This window comes from Eptesicus fuscus, chromosome 6, assembly GCF_027574615.1.
Source record: "Eptesicus fuscus isolate TK198812 chromosome 6, DD_ASM_mEF_20220401, whole genome shotgun sequence".
Taxonomy (NCBI): domain Eukaryota; kingdom Metazoa; phylum Chordata; class Mammalia; order Chiroptera; family Vespertilionidae; genus Eptesicus; species Eptesicus fuscus.
In genome coordinates, this window is record NC_072478.1 from 73,025,993 (window position 1) to 73,044,681 (window position 18,689).

Below are 18,689 nucleotides of genomic sequence, written 5' to 3' on the forward strand. Positions count from 1 at the left end.
CCACAGAGAAACTTCCTCTCCAAATCTGCCTGTCCAGAGCCAAAGCCCGGGTCCACAGCCCGGGCCCCTGACCCAGCCACGTGTCTCACCAGTTTGACGCCCTCCCCACGACAGAGGCTCTCGTAGACGTCCCTCTCGGGCAGATAGTCCGCAGGCCTCTCGTAGATGCTGTCCTGGGGCACTTGTCCAGCTTCTGTCTGATTTGATGCCATTTTTCCCCTTTCTTCCTCCAGCAACTGTTCAAAGTAACGCAGATTCCCTCCAGCTCGGTCATGGCTCGGGTCTAGAAAAGGCAAAGCACAAGAAGGAAAAGGAAACCACAAACATCTGTTAGGTCATTTAGAGAAACGATTCTATAAGCAGCGTCTCTCCCAGCAGCTCCCTCACAGGCAGCATCCTGCCTTCCACAGCGCCTCACCAGGGTTCGCGAGTCAGAGCGGAAAATCCAGCAGATGTCCTCTCTGCTCTGGTCAATGACGAGAAGGAAGCAGCAAAGGGGGCACACTTGGCTGGCCATCGAGGGGGCTGTCCTCTCAGGCCTCCCCGGAGGTCCCAAGCACACAGGTCCGGAGTCCCGCCTCCTCTCCCGCCTTGGCTGTGTGTCAGTGACACCTGTCCCCTAGAGTGCATCCACCCCTGGTGACCACATCACATGCTGGCACAGCTAGAAGGCAGGCTGAAATACCGGCAAGACGAACAGCTCCGTGGCACTGCCACAGCTTCAGCGTGTGGGCCTCACAACACGAGGAGCACGCGTGGCAGGGTTGCTGTGCGCCCCCTCGGACGAGGAAACTCGAGCCCAAAGGTCTCCTGACTCCCTGTCCAAGGCTCTTCCTAACATGACAGAATCTACAAAGCTCTCTTCCCACATCAGTCTTGCTGGACACTCCTATGCGAGTTGACATCAGACTCGTGAAAAGCATCAGCATAAGAAAGTCTTTGCTGGTCTGTGAAATTCCAGACTATGATGTTCCCACATGTTACTAAAAGGGTGCTTTGTTTATTTAGTTAGTTAAGTTAGTTAGTCCTCACCCCAGGATATTTTTGCCATTGATGTTTAGAGTGAAGGGAGAGAGAGAGGGGAAGAAGAGGAGAGGGGTGGAGAGAGGGGGAGAAAGAGAGAGAAAAACTATGTGAGAGAGACACATCGACTGGTTGCCTCTCGCACACACCCCAACTGGAGCCGGGGATCGAACCTGCAACCCAGGTACCAGGAATTGGACCTGTGACCCTTTGGTCTGTGGGCCAACCCTCTAACCACTAAGCCACACCGGCCAGGGCAAAAACAGTGCTTTTGATCTCCTTCAGTCCCATAGCACAAGACACCTAAAGCACTAATGCCATGCGAAGTCCACCAGGTAGGCCTCAGGCCTCTAACTATAGGGTCAGGTCATTGTCACTGCAGCAACCCTGGAGTACAGCGTACTCTCAAACTACAATGAAACCTCCATCATGCATAAGAGCAGGTGCACATAATAGCAGCACTGGATTCCTAAAATGAAGGAGGATTCCCTAAACAGAACTGAGTTGGTTAAGGAGCTAGCTGGTAGCTGGGCTGGGTCCAAAAGCAGTGAGGCATTAGTCACTGCCAGTGGACAAGTCAGACTGGCTCAACCGTAGGAGAATGGCCAGCTAGTGGCCAGTAGAGTTACCAGTTCTGCCAGCTGCCCACCCCAATCGGACCTTCCCCTAGAATCTTCTTACCAAGGGTGAGCAGGCGGCGGGTGAGCTCCAGGGCGCGGCGCAGGTCGCCCAACTGGAAGACAGCGTAGCTCAGGTAGTCCAGCACCTGGGCCTTGGTGGTGACGGCCTCCTCCCCAGCATCCAGCTGCTTCAGCACCTGCTCCATCCACAGCACCGTGTGGTAATAGTCCCCTTCGTTGTAGGCTGAGCGGCCCATCCCAAAGCAGTCATCTGCACTCATCACTGCCTGGTACTTGGTTCCTGCAGCAGGACAGGCAAACGGTCAGGCACCAAAAAGCCTCTGTGTTAGGGACAGAGATTGCCACGTCGAGGAAGCCCGGGCCGCTGGCCGGGGGCATCATCCCAGCAGAGCCTTACCAGGGCTTCAGACCACACACCTCAAAGGGCCATTGCTACAGTGAGCACAGCCAGGCTGGCCCTACCTTGGGCTGGGTTCACAGCCAATCTCCTAGCCTCAGACTCCCCTTCTCCCCAGTGGGAAGGGGCCTTTGCTACAGAGGAGCCCAGGAAACCCGCCAAGAAGTAGTTTTCAGGAGAGCATGAATGTCCTGTGAGCCACACAAAAGGTATCTGCTGGGCAGCTGGACGTGTGAGTCTGGAGAGTAAAAAAATTAGTTGAATATAAAAAACAGAACTTGGGTGGCATCTAAAGCCATGTCTGAGGAAAGAGCAGGGAAGGTAGCTGAGACCAGAGCCCCAGGGTGCACCTATACGGGAAGGACAGAGGAAGAATAACACCGGGAGGGACCTAAGAGGTGAAAGAAAAAGAAGGAGCAGGAGCCAGGAGACAGGCACCGAGGGAGGCCAAGAGCCAAGGCTGCAGTGCCAGCTTTGGCCGTTAGGTGGCAGGGAACTTGCTGAGCATCATTTTAGCAGGTCCTGTGACCACAGGTCCTCCACTGCGGGCTGAGCCCTGGGAAGTGACCATGAAAATAGTTTAAAATCAAGAAGATGTGGTGTGTTAGCCATGGGGAGATGCAGGCTTTAAGGCGGGGGCAAGGTGGGAGGGTCTGTGAGTGTGCTCCTCAGAGAACAATAAAAGCAGGTCCTATGGAGAGCAAGAAGGAGCTGTGACCGCCCCCCTCCCCCCCGCCCCGCCATGGAAAACAAGGAGCTTCCCTACAACCCTGCTAACAGTAACTGGGACATGGATGACATGGAAGAGCCTCCTCTCAGTGGGCTCTTTCTGCCTGATGTCCAAGATGGGGCTCTGCATGGAATGAGACCCCTGCTGCACAGGGTTGGCTGCTTCAGAGACCAGAGCCTGCTCGCCCTGGTGGCTCAGGAACAATGTGGAATAGGAAGCTGGGGGCAGTAAATACAACATGGAGCCCGTAGGCAGGCCAGAGCCTCTGTGTTAGGGCAGGGGGTTCCTTGAGCCCCTGTCCACGCTCCATGGACCTCCACAGAGCTCCTCTGGCTCTGTAGGCCCAGGAACCCGCATTGATGGAGGCAGTATAACACAGCTGAGAGGGCTGGGGCTGGGTGAGGGACAGGGTGGGTTTCACTATGGCACCCACCTGCTTTGTGACTGTTGACAAGTTACTTAGCCTCTCTGAGTCTTAGTCCTCTTATCTCTAAATAGAGATAATAACATCGATATTAGAGGATTTGTGCCAAGAATTCAAAGAAATTATGTATGAAGATACCTCCTATGATCCCTAGGATTATAATTATCTATAGCATTTATCAACATGTCTCACAGATGCCAAGAATGTAACAAATGATTCACAGATACTCAGCATCTTCCCCAGAAGCCAACTCAAATATCTACCCCCTGCAAAGTGCTCCCTAGAGAGTGCTCCCTGGAGTGCCAGCTGAGCTGTCTGAGTGCTGAGGGCAATCAGACATGGAGGCCTGCTGATGTGGGTAAAGGTGTTCCTGCAGAGGGCATGGGGAGAACAAAGGAGCTGAGTGGTGAGGAAGCTTAGTACAGTCAATGGGCAGGGAGGCCAGAGAGAGAAGGCCCTGCAGGACCTCAAACACCACACGTAGGAGGAATTTAGGTCTAGCCCTGAATTGACCACGCGTAGGAGTGAGCTGGAGATACACAAGTCACAATGGTACTTCAACAATACAATTGAGAAAGAAGTGATCAGAGGCTGGAGTCAGGGCCTCCAAGTACAGAAGACATTAGGGAGGTGGAACCCACAGGCCTTAGATTCTGGCTTTGGCAGCCAATGGATGGAGGTGCTTGTTTTTGATGGGAGAAAACTAGCTCTTTTTTTTTTTTTAATCTTTATTGTTGAAAATATTACATATGTTCCCTTTTTTCCCCCATCGACCCCATCCAGCCCACCCCAGGCCCTCTCCATCCCACTGTCTGCATCCATGAGTTATGCATATATGAATACAAGATCTTTGGTTGATTATCTCCCATCCACCCACCCTCCCCCACCTTCCCTCTGAGATTCCACACTCTCTTCCATGCTTCCATATCTCTGGACCCACTCCATTCATCAGTTTATTTTGTTGATTAGATTCCACATATGAGAAGGAGGGAGAAGGAGGCTCTCTGTTGTTGGGTGGTCAAGGCCTAGAGCCCTAGTACTGAGGAGTCTGTGAACCAGCATGTTGGGGTGTAGGCTTCTCCTTAGACACCCAGGCCACGAGACCAGAGAGAAGGCAGCTCAGAGCAATGAGAAGAGGGAACCACCCAGGCATTGGTCTTTTACCTTCAGTTAACAGACCCATCTGCGTCTCATGTGATACTTGTCTTTCTCTGACTGACTTATTTCACTTAGCATGATACTCTCCAGGTCTGGACGGAGGTGCTTTTTGCTGAGATAAAGGGTGAGGGAGAGGGGTAGACAGCTGTAAGAAGGATGAGGATTTTAGTTTGGGACATGTAAATTTTGAGGAGCCCAATGGAACATCCCAGTAGAGATGTCCCATAGGCATTTGTCTACACTGGCTGGAAGCTCAGGAGATGAGCCTTGACAAGGAACCCAGATCTGGATGTCATCCATGTACAGATGATTCCTCAAATGATGGAATTGGCTGGGCTCACTTGGAGAAGGTATGTAGGGAGGACACGAGGTAGGGCTGGAATTCTAGGGAATAACTCCCTCCACCTCTCACTCCTCTAGGACGCAGATGGGTCTGTTAACTGAAGGTAAAAGACCAATGCCTGGATGGCTCCCTCTTCTCATCAATTCTTCTCACAGGTGCCCTGAGCTGCCTTCTCTCTGGTCGTGTGGCCTGGGTGTCTAAGGAGAAGCCTACACCCCAAAGTGCTGGTTCACAGACTCCTCAGTACTAGGGCTCTAGGCCTTGACCACCCAACAACAGAGAGCCTCCTTCTCCCACAAACCATGATTCCTGTGCTCGTACCTCCTCCAGGGTCCCCCTGGGTGAGGTGGCATCCAAGGTTTAATGGAGTCTAACTGAATCCTGAGTTTATTGGCCTCTAATGCCCCCCCCCAACTCAATATATCTTCCATATCTTCTTATAAATACATGGGAGCAATCAGTGGGAAAGGGGCCTTGGGGGTGGGGGTGGGGGGGTGAGAGAGACAGAGAGACAGAGAGAGAAAAACAAAAAACAAAACAGACTATGACCACAGAGGCCAAAAGAGAGAGGACAGAGATCAGTGTCCCAGAATTCAAAGGAAGGGAGAATATCAGGAAGAAAGAGGCAACCGGTGTTTCACATGCCGCAGAAAAGTTAAAGAACATTATGCCTGAAAGCTGTCCTCTGGTTTTACAGGCTGAGTGGCCACTGGTGACCTTACAGCTACAGGATTGGCGGGCAGGAGTGGGGAGGGGAAGGCCAAACTTTGTGCGCTCAGGAGGGCATGGGAATCAAGGAAGTGGAGAGAAACGAGATGTCTGTTCAGCAGCTTCACTACGAGGGAAAAGAACTAGATCGGCAGTAGACACTCAGAAGGGCCTTGGATCCTGAGGGAAGATTGGTAAGATGAGCTAGAACGGAGCTGTGTGTGAGCTCAGGGGTAGGTAGGGCCCAGAGCGGTACGCACAGAATGAAAGGGACAGAACTGCAACTGAGGGCACATGGGACACAGGGTGGGAGTCAAGAGATCAGTCTTGGGCAAGAAGAAATCAAAGGGAGGGGGCCGAAGTGGGTCTGGGCCGTAGCCTCAGCTTTCTCTGAGGTACAGAAGGAGAGGAACTGGCCAATACAGGGAGGGAGGCCGTGGGGCAGGGCTCTGGGGAGACGGCTTCCATGGGAAGGGGAGACTGGCACCAACTGGAAACCCAAGAGAGGCTCACCCCCAGAGGTGACGGTCCACCTGGGCGGGGAGACCACAAGCGGGCAGTGGCTCCAACCCTGCCCAGACACCGTAGCAGAATCACAGGCTGGACTGGACAGGCAAAGCCCAGAGTGGCGAGGTACCTGGGAGTTCCCCTTTGGAAATCGTGTCTGGGTCCAGCTTGTACGTGTCCTGAAGCCTCATCAGGGCCTTGGCGGCTCCCGTTTCGTCCTCGTCAGTGGGGAAGAACTGCCGCTGTACTGAGAGGTTGGCAATAAAACCTTCCAAGGGAGAGAGTGAGAACAAGAAGTTACCCTTGATCCAGGGGCAGAATTCCACCTGGGACCAGAAAGGCACTCACTGGAGGGTCTCTGCAATTTCCCTGCTCCTCCATCAAATGCTATTGCCCTTCCACCAGGAAGCCTTGCCAATGGCTCCAGTCCCCGGAGACCTCTCCTTTCTGGTCCTCACTGTAGTGCTGTTCATTTGGGACTGAACAGAAAGATGGCCCCATACATTGGTTGACAGGGGGAGTCTTGGCTCCAAAGCACTCAGTCAGACCAGTGGGGATGGAGGGATGGAGGCCAGAGAGGGCAACTAAGAGGGGAATCAGGGAGGCCTTGCTGGCCACTCAGGGGAAAATGAATCACATGGAAAACCTGGATCCAGGAATATTGGGCTGACCAGGTAAACACAGACTTCTAGCCTTGGTCTCAAGTTGAGGAGCCCAAGGGACAGAGGTAGTCTACTCAGGGAGCCCAACTGACCACTCATTACTGACCACTGGCTCTCACCATCCAGAAAGATGATGATGACAGTCCTAGAGGCATGGTACTATCTGCACCCCCTGGATTAGGGGCCAGGTATCTTGTAGCCAGGCCAGGCCGGTGAGGCTGCACCAGCCCAGCATGGTTCCGAGACCACACTGGGCCTTGCTATGCTCTCTAGGGCACTCCCCCACGCCCAGACCTGCTGTGACCACAGGGCAGGAGCTACCCAACTGTAGTGCTCAAGACCACAGCCTGGAGGCTGGGAGAGCCCCTGACCGCAGAAGTACCCCAAGGAGGCTGTTCTGGGACTGCAAGCCCTCGCTGTAAAGCAAGATCTGCACCTCTTGCAACCTCAGTATTCCAGCAGGAGGAAGATGCTTCGTGCAGGGTTGCAATTCTGCCTGTGACCTGAGAGCTGGGAGGGGAACTCCAAAGCCATTTCTTCCCAGCCTCTTCCCCAAAGCAGCAGCACCCACAGCCACCTACTCTCACAGCCTCGGCTCAAACATCCACTCCTAGCCTTGCCTGGGGACCCAGGGACCAGGAAGCTGCAATGCTGTCTTCCTCGTGACTGCACGGTCAGGGACGCTAGTTCATAATCTAGTGAAAGGAAAAAATACACACCCCCCCCAAAAAAAAGCCACACTGCAACATGCCCCCTCATTTCAGGGGCAAGAACTCTGAAAGGTAGAGGGGAAAAGAACCTATTGTTCTATGGGCCTATCTTGTCTCCTCCAGGTAATTGTAAGATTTTCCAAAGAAAACAGATGCTGATGGTGGGGGTGGGGCATGAAAACAAGAATGGAGAGTGGGAGGTCATCCAAGCAGACAGGAGGTCATCCGAGCAGGTGGTCATCTAAGCAGGCTTAATCTTCCACAGTGCAGAAGGAACAGTCAGTTCTGAGCTACAGGCCCAGGCTGGGAGGCAGGGGTCTGGGAAAGGCAGCCACAGCTTCTGGAAGCAGTGAGCTCACTGGGCACGGCTCCAGCCCGGCTGAGCTCACCAATCTCTCCCCAGAGGCCACCCTCCCTCCAGCCAAGCCCAACCCAGTCTGGCCACATGGACTGAAATGCCTCAGCCAGAGACACAAGTAGACTGAAGTTAATCAGCATTCCCAACGCAGGGAGAAGAGGCAGAGTCCTGGAGGCCGAGTCCCGGGCTGGGAGGCAGGAGGGCCCACCCCACCATCCCCTGTTCAGAGGAAAATGTTAAAGCATAGAAAGTGCTATCACAGTGAAAGCACAAAGCACAGTTAAAGCTTTAAAGAAGTCCATGGACCTGCAAATACCACTTCTAGGAATGAATCCTAAGAAAATGACCAAAGATGTATGTACAAGACAGCTGATGATCTGAAAACAGTGCCACGTCCACTGACTTGACCAGTTTACACATCAGTATGACACATTACTGCCCAGCCATGAAAATGATGTTTCAGAAGAACATTTAATGGACATATAGAGAAGCTGCAAAATTCAGGAAAACAGTATAATCTTATGTCACAAATCCGTCAACAGATATGTTTCATATCTAAAAATATAAATAAAGGGAGGAAAAGTTAAAAAACAAAATAAAAGATATGAATGGGAATGAATTTAGATGAGGCTTGAGCTGGCCCCAGCACCCAGCCACCTGACTCACTTCTGTTAGATCATTTGTTCCCTCAGAGCAAGTGAGCTTGCATCCCTGGCATATACTAGTATGTATGGCTCCTTTTTTTTTTTTTTTCCATGTATATGCATGTGTAAAAACACTGGAATTTGAGTGCTTATCACTAGGCAATTGGATTAAGAAATATAATTTCCTTATATGATTGTGTATTTTCCAACTTTTTTATAAAAATGTATTACTAAAGTATAATTAGAAAAAAAAAAATCCTACCCAAAAAGAGAAGTGAAAACACTAGGAAAAGGCAAGAACTGGTTACTAGTACATATTAAAAAACAAAGACACCCGATCACCAGGTCCCACACAGGTGAAGAGCGTCGTGAGGTGACAGGGTACATGTTCACACACTGCACATGCCCACCCACACCCAGTCCCAGGACACGTTCAGACACACACTCCCCAGGCGCGAGCACACGAACATGCCTGCTCACCCAAGCACCTGCTCCCTGCCCCTCACCTGCAGCGGAGTCCTGCAGGACAAGGTCCTCCAGCGAGGACCACTCTGTGTTTAGCCTCTTTACCAGTTTGTAGGCATTCACAGGGTGGGCCAGGTAGCCCTCGGGGTCAGCAGCCGACTTGCTGGTCAGGGCTTCCATTTTGCTGGCCCAGCTGTGGAACCAGAGGAAAAGGAAGGTTAACATACTCACCCACCCACAAGGGTCTTGACCTGTGGTAATTTTCCTGGTGAGATTTAGGATGCTTTTCATCAAGAGGCAATAAAAAATGAATACAGCCCAGCCAGTGTGGCTCAGTGGTTGAGCGTTGACCTATGAATCAGGAGGTCACAGTTTGATTCCCAGTCAGAGCACATGCCTGGGTTGCAGGCTCAATCCCCAGTAGGGAGCGTGTAGGAGACAGTCGATCAATGTTTCTCTCTTTCTTTCTTTCTCTCTCTCTTTCTCTCTCTCTCTCTCTCTCTCTCTCTCTCTCTCTCTCTCTCTCTTCTCTCTCTCTCTCCCCCCCCCCTTTCCTCTCTGAAATCAATAAATCAATTTTAAAAAAAGTATATTTTTTAAACGAAGCCCTAGCTGATTTGACTCAGTGGATAGAGCGTCAACCTGCGGACTGAAAGGTCCCAGGTTCAATTCCAGTCAAGGGCATGTACCTAGGTTGTCAGTTGCAGGCTCCATCCCTGGCCCCAGTTGGGACACATGAGGGAGGCAACCAATCGATGTGTCTCACATCGATGTTTCTCCCTTTGTCTCTCCCTCTCCCTTCCACTGTCTCTAAAAATCAATGGGAAAACATCCTCCAGTGAGAATTAACAACAACAAAATGAATATATAACTCCCCACAATCCTTCCAGCCCCTTAATCTAGATAAAATCTGGGAACCCCAATGTATACAAAGAGACTCTTAAATAGAAAGGAAAAAGCAGAGTCCTCAGCCCACTAGAGCCACCCTGGAGGACTGGCATGAAGTAACCGCCTGGCTTCCTCTTATGGGCACCCCCTGGGGGGCAGGAGGGCTGACTCAGGGTAGTTGTGGGGACCTGGGACATTAGACACCTCTTAATCTTGGAGAGCTTGGCTTCCTCCACAAGGATGTACTCCTTCAGAGACTGGACCAGGTCCTTCTCTGCGTAAATCAGGTCTGTCATGTGCCCTGCAAGGGAGAGGAGAAAGGGCCGGTGAGAATGGCTGAGAGATGTCCAGTCCCCTTCCTTGGGGCATAGAACATCCTCACAGAGGCAAGTCCTTGGGCCATGAGCAGGTCAGCTCTCATGGGGACTTGGAATTAAAGGGGACCTAGGAACTCACACGGTCCAGGCCCCCAGCTTCAGGAAGAGAGGTGAGGCCCTAGGGGATGTGAGGTAAATGCACTGGGGGTGCCTTAGGGAAGAAACCCCAAATCTCATTCTTTCACCATCACACAGATGGGTCATGTCACCGGAGCATGGACATCCTGGAGGCTTCATCACATGGAAACAAGCTCCGAGTCTTTAGGCCAGAAGGAGAAGAGCTGGATCCACCAGCCTCAGAATGCTCTCTGCTCAGAACCATTCTCTGGTCTGGGAGGGAGACAGGAAGGCCAGGCAGCCCGGGAGGAGCCCGCTCTTCCCAGGGAGGGGGCCCGGCTGACACAGCTGGCTCCCAGACAAGCAGGTCATCAGGGCCTCAGAGAGGAACCGGCAACTCTGCGAGTCCCACTCTCCCTAGAACTGGTCAAAACCAGTGGGTGAGGCCATCTCACCCTGGCACGTGAGCCAAATATTGCTCAGGTAGGTGGTAGTCCTGTGGACACATACCAATAGAGGTGAAGAATTCAGCCTGCACACAGCCCAGGACACCAAACCAGGCCACCAGCAACACGGACACCTGGAGCTCCATGGTCACAAAGGGTAGTGTCTGCAAGGTATTCAGTGACAGGCACTGGATCAACAGTAAAAAAACAAACAAACAAAATTAGGTGAGGAGACACATACACATGTGCACTGCACACATACACATTCAAACACGCAAAAACCCTGACCTAGCACACAGAAGCTAAGGATACCTAGAGCCATCAGGGGGTAAACCAGGGCCACGTGCCCTTGGGAGAGACTCTGCCCGCTTGGCTCCTGGCAGCCATCGGCAATATGGGAAAGCTAAACCGCATGGGGCACCGTCACCGCTGGTTCTCACATCTGTAAGTCTGAGATTCTGGCCCACACCTCCTTGTTTCACAGACGGCTTATCTATTTCTGTCTTTCCTTCCAACTCGTGTACCAAGACAGTGCCAGGTGCTGGGGACCCAACTATAACACGCCGCCCTGCCCATAGAAGACTGACATCAGAGGAGAGACGATGACAGAGAAAGACACTGACAGAGTATTACTCCGGGGACCCACACCCAAAATGAAGTGTACAGCTGATCGTTGGCCAGAAGAGGAATAAAAGCTGACCCCTGCCAGTCTGTACCTGGCCACAGCGAGAGCAGTCTGGGACCAGGCACTCTTGGCAGATGCTGTCCTCACTGGCAGGGCACCATTCACAAATATTTACGAAAGACTCACATATGCCAGGCACTGAACTAGGCACACCAGATACAAAAACACATCATCCACAGAGGACCAAAACCCCAGGCTGTGCTGGGCTGGGCTGCTGATTTGGGTAAGAAGCCAGCTGCTACCTCCTCATCAGCCTAGAAAAGCCAGACCAGCTCTGAAGGCAGCAGGCCCAACCTGGGGCCAGCCCCACGGGCAGTGGACCTGAGTACACCCAGAAGCTTCGGACGCCCGCCGTTTTGAGCTCAGCCACGCAGCCCGGGCATGATGGAGGACCAGCACCCGTCTGAGCATACATCATGTAAATACCAACTGCCAGTCCCTCCTCTTCCTGCTCTATTTCGGCCAAGCCCCACAGGAAATTTACTTAAAGCAAACAAGGAAAATAAAGAAGATACAAATGTTCCTTCCTTGCCCTGCCCAGTTTTCTCAGTGGTTAGATCGTCTACACATTCCTCACCACCTTTTCAGAAGAAATTTTGGTTTAGGGCACGTACCTGGGTTGCAGGCTTGATCCCCAGCACCGCCTGGGGCACATGCAGGAGGCAACCAATCGATGTGTCTCTCTCACATCGATGTTTCTCTCTGTCTCTCCCCCGCTTCCACTCTCTCTAAAAATCAATAGAAAAAATATCCTCGGGTGAGGATTAACAACAAAAAAATGCTTCCCTCCAGAATGTAAGCCTCATCGAACATCTCTAAGTCTGAGCTGACTAATGTTAGTTTATCACACCCACTATTCCTCACCTCACCTTTTCAGAAGAAATTCCAATCCACGACAGTTCCAGGCGAGGCTCCAAGAAGCTCAACCACAACCCCCACCCCCCACCCCCAAAACGGGTTCTTGTATCAGAAAGAGGAGAGAAGAAGTAAATGACATCATTTGTTCATGTCCCTGCCCAATGTCTACAGAGCCAGCAGCACGCCCATCAGTGCCCTACGTGTTGGGGGCCCAGAGATACGCGGGACAAGAGCTTTCAGCCCAGAATCTGCAGTCGGGTAGGGAGTATTATGCTAAGGGGTACATCGTGTGAGGGCAGCAGAGGAAAGCAACTCACAGAGAGACGGGGAGCGGGACTGGCTAGCTCTAAGGTGGGGTCCGGGTCCTCCCTGTTGCAGCCACAGGTCTGCACCCAGGCTTGCCATACTGCATCTCCGCCCCAGGATTCCAGAAGGCCTTTCTTGTTGCTTACACAAGTCCTTTCCACAGGCGTGGTGCCTGTTCCTTATCTCTCAAGAGGCTTGACTAGCTCAGGAGAGCACGTTCTGTAAGTTTGTAGGAGACCAGACCAGACACGGTTGGAAGTGGGGGACCCCGGCGCTTCTCCCCTATGTGTTGACAGCTGCACAAGTTCAAGGGAGGGGGAAGCTTCTCCATTCCCTTCACACCGCCCTGGTGACACTGTCCACGGCCCATGCCTTACAGCACATAGGAAGAAGCACCCAGGTTCCTTCGTTATGCAAATACCAACTGTCATTTCTCTGGAATGTGTTGCCTGGCTTAGACTGAGCCCATCCACAAATCCCAGCCTGGAGGCAGAGCTCCAAAGAATATCAGATAGGGTTCTGGGAAATGGCTTCCCAAGAGCCTGCAAAGTCCTGCTCTGATGGAGGAGGGGGACACCGACTCTGCTGGCCCAGAGAGCGAGACACCCCCAAGGAGCCCCCGAACCGCTACAATCAACACTGCCACCGCAGGCATGGGTGCCCCGGAGCCCCACCATTTCTCCTGGCCTTAGGCCCCTGGACACTAAAGGCGTTGTACAAAAAGGGTCAGGCTGGGAGGCAGCAACATCCAAGACAGGCTGTGTCCCACAGTGTGGGCAAGGCCAACCACCCACATGCCAGCCCATCCCACTCATACTTGTACTCAGAGCTCACTTGGGACAGAGTAGGTGGGAGTTTGTGTGTCTGCCCTGTGCCCCCACCAAGTGTCCAGGGCTGCTGGAAGCCCTCCCAGGTGCCCTCAGAAATCCATGTTGGCCTGGAAATGGGCAACGTGAAACCTCTTTTTATGAAAAACAAAGCGGCGCTGAGCCAGAACAGAAAACCAACACTGAGTTTTATTTGAGCTGCATCCTGAGTTTAGAACCATGTCTGGCCCGTATCAGGTACTCAACAAATAACACTTCACCACAGATTTGTTCAAGTTAGGAAACTACCACAACAGAAGACTGTGCATTTCTTCCCTACAAAGGATTGTTGTGGATTGCATACGAATGGATACCATATGCATATTAGCATGGAGTGAAGATCAAAGCATACTGTTAAGTGAGAAAAGCAGATTCCCAAACATATGTACTCCATGATTTCATTTTACAAGGAAAAATGTGTGTGTGTGTGTGTGCGTGCACGCATATATATGTAAATTTATAAATATACACATACATATGCAAGAAGAAAGTCATAAACCTAGTTGTATCTTAGAGAAATACCTTTATCTTCCTCTTTATGCTTATTTGTATTACCTAAACTTTCTACAAGGAGCTCTAGGGAAATTTGAAACGTATTTTCTAATATGCTTAAAATGAAAAGAAAACGAAGCAGGCCCTCTCCGATGGACTCCAAACTGGCAACCCAAGTTTGGACCCCCACAGGGAGGTACTCCAAGTCCTGCCAACACCTCGGTGACAGTGATCCACCCACCAGATGACTGGCACTGCTTGTAAGCACAAGGCAATTCCAAGACATACCATCAGAGTCCCCAACAAGCCTTCTCTTTGGAAAGGACATTTACAACCTGGCCAAATGGCCGTGGAAAGATGTTTCCAGCTGCAAACCAGCAGCGAGCGTCCTTAGCTTCTCCCCTTACCTCATCAGGCAGAAACCTCTGCCAAGCTCCCAGCTGCAGCCCAAATGCAACAGCTTGCCTTCTAACAATATATTTAACAGCCTAGAGACAGAACATGGGTTTGCTGAGAACAGGTCTTGCTTGGCACTGAACAAGAGGCTGCCTGTAAAGGAGCCAAACCTGCCCGAACAGGGCTCCCCCCAGTGGCTCTGCCTCCCAACTCCGGGATGGAAAAGTCAAGAGGACAACCTAGACTTGTGCAGAGGTTCCAGCAGGCCCCGCCAGGCCCACAGCTGTTGTCACTGGCACCCCGGGGAAGGATGGGAGGCACCCTCCTCTCCTTACCTAATGCCATGCCTCAGTCATCACCTGGTCTGAGCCATCCCCAATTCCCTCCTGCTGCCACGCTGGCCCCCGCCTGCACTGCTTTCTCATCGCATCTGGCCTCCCACCCACCTCTGCTCTACAAAGCAGCCAGCATGATTTACTGCAGCCCCTCCTTTCGTCTCAGTCTCCCCAAGAGCCCTCCAAAGGCTCGCCAATGCCCTCAGGATAAAGTCTAAACTCCTCAGCTGTAAGAGCCTTTTGAACTCTGCGTGACTTGGCCCCACTGCCTTCTCCAGCCCCATCTCATGGCTCCAGGTTTCATACCTTCAACTACTACCTCACAAGAAAAATATTGTCCTTCACGGAGAACCTAATGAAGCCTAGGTGTTCATCTCTATCTATCTTTCACTTTCTCTCTCCCGTCCATGAACATGTAGATGCGTACTTCCCACTTGGGAACCATCAACACCACAGTCTCCTGCGTCAGTAAACAGGCAATGAAGCAGCAGAGAAGGCTGTAAACATCGACCTGCAAGAGCCCAGTTGGTTATTCAGTCACTATCTTGGCAGAGACTTGGCAGTCTAGGTGAGGCTAACTCCCAAGAAGGAACTCCACACGAGGACACAATCCGCATGCCACTGTGCGGATGCACCTGACGTACTGTCTCAAACTCTCGTGGCCTCACCTAGCTCCTGGGCCACTGACTCGCCTCTGACCAAGTGGAGGAGACAGTCAGGCTCCAAATCTCTGGCTCTTCCCACTACTTTGGGACTCCAATGACAGGCCACATCCACCTTCCCAGTGGCTGCTGGAGGGCCCTGGTAGTGCACCCCAGGAGCAGAGGGAGTTAACTCCTCATGAGACAGCTCTGACCAGTGAAGGGCAGAAGACGGAGGAGGTCAGCAGATGAATTTCCTCTCCAGGCCTCCACTGAGAAACTGTCCTGCCACATGGACTTTCTGTAGAGCTCGCACAGAGATGTCCCACGTGGCTGAACAACTGGTGCCGCTCTGTGCAGACCGGGCAGCTTGCTAAAGCACCATCCTGAATTTGCTTCCCAGCCTTTGCTGCCTCAGTTGCCTTTCCCTCACTCTGGCTGCCCTGCAAGTGCACCTTCCAATGAAGCATCCAGCACTTAAGCTCTGCCTCGGGCTGGTTTATGGGAACTAGGCTAAGATAACCACTATATTTATTTCCAAAAACCTTTCATCTCTACCTTCTAATCCTCACCCAAATCTTGTAAACAAGATTATCATCTCCATTTCAGCTATCCTACCTAATAAAAGGGTAACATGCTAATTGACCGTACCTTCACTATGCCCACAGCCAATCAGGACGCTATGCAAATTAACCAAGATGGCGGCACCCAAGCGCTGCCCCACCCCCCATCACTGAGCAGCTGACGGACCCAGGCCGGCGGGAGGGGTGGGGCCTCCCACCGCTCCGAATGCTGAATGGCTGATGGAACCAGGCCAGCGGGAGGCGCCCAGATCGCTGCTGGCGGTGTGGGGCGGGCAGCGCCTGCCCCGCACCACCGCCGCTCGGGGCCAAGCCCCAACCCTGAAAGAAGGCGGAAGACGGTGGCCAGAGCCAAGGCCTGGGTCCCCCCGGTGCCAGCGGAAAACTGGTGCAGGCAGCCATGTGAATGAATGTCTTACACGAATCTTCGTGCAAACGGGCTTCTAGTCTATATATATTAAAGCCCAGCAACCCTTATGGCAGAACGACCAGAATGACCGGTCGCTATGACGTGCACTGACCACCAGGGGGGCAGACGATCGCTGCAGGAGCTGCCCCCTAGTGGTCAGTGCACTTCCACAGCAGGAGCGCCACTCAGCCAGAAGCCGGCCTCACCCGCCTCCACAGCAGTGCTAAGGAGTGCTGAGCCAAGTGGTAAGGAGCGAGCAGGCAGGTGGTAAGGAGCGAGCAGGTGGGCAGTAAGGAGCAAGCAGGCAGGTGGTTAGGAGTGAGGGGTTCCAGATTGTGAGAGGGCACAGGCAGGGCTGAGGGACCTTCCCTCCCCCACCCCACCCCCGTGCACGAATTTCGTGCATCGGGCCTCTAGTAGATAGATAGCTGAGCCTAAGCATTTCCTGCACATCTGGCATGCTACAGGAAATCACTGGCAGAGCTGAGACTCAAACCCAAAACATGCTTTCCACTAGATGCTGCTGCCATTCAATCCTCCTCAGTAACATCTGTTGGCTTACAGCGCAAGGGCCTCCCAAAAAGGGGAGCCACACTTAACCCTAGTACAGCAGGCCTGCTCTGGTCAAGGACTTTATTGTGACCCACAAAGCAACTTCATGGCATCTGTGGTAGACAGTAACATGGACCCAAAAGACAGGAACATGGTGCCCCAAGTGCAGGTGATAGACACCCCTGCCCTGGACACCCATCACGAATGACCTCACAAACGACCAGCCAGCCCAGCTCAGGGCAAGGCAGTATAGTCCAGTAGGCAGGCACACCCACCCTGGGGCCAGACAGCCCGAGTTAAATCTCAGCTCCACCATGACTTCCTGGCTTTGTGACCATAATGTTATGGGTCTCTCAGCCTCAGGTTTCCCATCTATATAATGGTGATAATGTTAGGACCTACATTTCATGGGGCTGTTGTGAGGACTGAATGAGATGACAGAGGTCAGAGGGCAGCCCAGAAGCACCAGGCACAATTTATTCCAGTCACCAGCATCCAGGGTACTGCAGGAACATCAGTAGACCTGAATCAGCCAGCTGTCAAGCTGATCCCTGGATAGAGAGGAAGAAGGTCCAGTGTAGGGATCAGTGAAGATGAAAACAAGGCAAAAATTGGGCAATCTCCAGGTCCCAGGAATACTAAAAGAGAGGAAACATTCGTTCAGGAAAGAGGGGAGTTAGGGGTAATGCAGCACACTAGCCAACAGGGAATAACCCTGGAACTGGTCAATTACTGGCTCTATGTCTCACCAAGGAAGGGAAGTTCTCTGGCAAAACGTAGGGCACTGGGCCAATACTCTAGGAGCTCATGTATTTCTATGCCTCTGACCTGCTCACTCCCAAGTTCCTACAAGTACAAGGCCTAAGGATCTTGGTCACACCCTGGCCCTCAGGAGCAGTGACTGGTCTGTGATCAGGCTCAGACGGATCCTACCCGAGCCGGAGTAGTCACTACCCAAACACTTAATCCTCTGTGTTGCAGTGATACCACTTAAAAACTCTCTTCCACAGCTCCAAGAAGTCTAGGCTATATTTTTCATTTCCCTCTGCTCTAAGAATAAAAACTATATCCCTCATTCCACGTCCCCAGCACAAACCCAAGGCCACAGGAGCCACCAGCCAGCCCTCTCAGCTCTAGGACAGGCTGGTGTCCCAGCCTGGAGCACTTCAAAAGTCCAAATTGCTAGATTTGAGCAACTTTCTGGATCCAGCTGCACGTGCCTGCATCACAGCATTTCCTGCCAACCTCCATCTGCATAAAATTAAACTCTTGACAGATCCCAGGATCCAGGGACACACCCACCAGCCCAATGCACACTATCAGCCAACGTGGCCACAAATGGGCCTCAGACCCTCCCAATAATGTAGGAAGGCAGAGTCAAAAAGTGAGGCTCTCTCAGGAAATGAGTAGATCCCAGATTCCCTCACCCAACTCATTCCTCAGGGCTGCACCCTCGCAGCCTCTCCGTCTGATAAGCACTCGCTTCTGGGCTCCTCCCCTGGCACATGGCCAGCTGCCAGCGTGAAGCAACAATCTCAGAGAGATTATGAGCTACCCACGGGCAAGAATAGTGCTGCCACCTCCTCCTCCACCACCCTCTTTCCGGCCCCAGGCATGTTCTAAGCAGAAGCCAGGCACACAGGATATACTCAAGGAACAAACAGAGATCAGCTATGGCCAGGCTAAACCAGCAAAGTAAATACTCTCCTGGGCATCCCATGTCAGAGCCTGCAGCAGGGTAGAAGGGCCTATCAGAATCCACAGACTAGTCATCACCATGTCTGCCTGCTGAGACCTACGGTGGCCCAGTATGACAGCATCTCTGGGATGAGGCCCCCAGCCAACTCACTCCATCCTTGCTACGTGGCTCCCTTGGCAGGGCCACATAGTGGACACGCTTGGCCGTCTGAGAATAAGGAGGCACTACCAGAAAAGGATTCACAGCCCGAAGATCTGGTGAGTAGAAGAGGGGGAAAAAAGAAGCTGAGAGCACTGCACCCTGGACACTTCAGGAGCAGTTTAAGCACAAG

At 52.3% G+C, this 18,689-nt stretch overlaps 1 protein-coding gene across 9 annotated transcripts in view; it reads right to left on the reverse strand.

Moving 5' to 3' along the window:
* The window catches only part of P4HA2 (prolyl 4-hydroxylase subunit alpha 2), a 34,257-nt gene that overhangs the window by 14,136 nt on the left and 1,432 nt on the right, over window positions 1–18,689 (reverse strand). For 4 of the 9 annotated variants that reach the window (XM_054717810.1, XM_054717803.1, XM_054717805.1 and 1 more), the window contains 8 exons: window positions 18,509–18,612; window positions 17,062–17,297; window positions 10,603–10,726; window positions 9,863–9,959; window positions 8,812–8,963; window positions 6,062–6,199; window positions 1,705–1,944; window positions 90–283 (listed from right to left, as the gene is read on the reverse strand). In XM_054717810.1, coding sequence (XP_054573785.1) covers window positions 90–283; window positions 1,705–1,944; window positions 6,062–6,199; window positions 8,812–8,963; window positions 9,863–9,959; window positions 10,603–10,684 — 903 coding nt within the window. In that variant the 5' untranslated portion in view covers window positions 10,685–10,726; window positions 17,062–17,297; window positions 18,509–18,612. Of the gene's footprint in view, window positions 1–89; window positions 284–1,704; window positions 1,945–6,061; window positions 6,200–8,811; window positions 8,964–9,862; window positions 9,960–10,602; window positions 10,727–17,061; window positions 17,298–18,508; window positions 18,613–18,689 lie in introns of those variants that run through there. The other 5 variants (XM_054717804.1, XM_054717811.1, XM_054717809.1 and 2 more) reach the window with 4 other exon arrangements.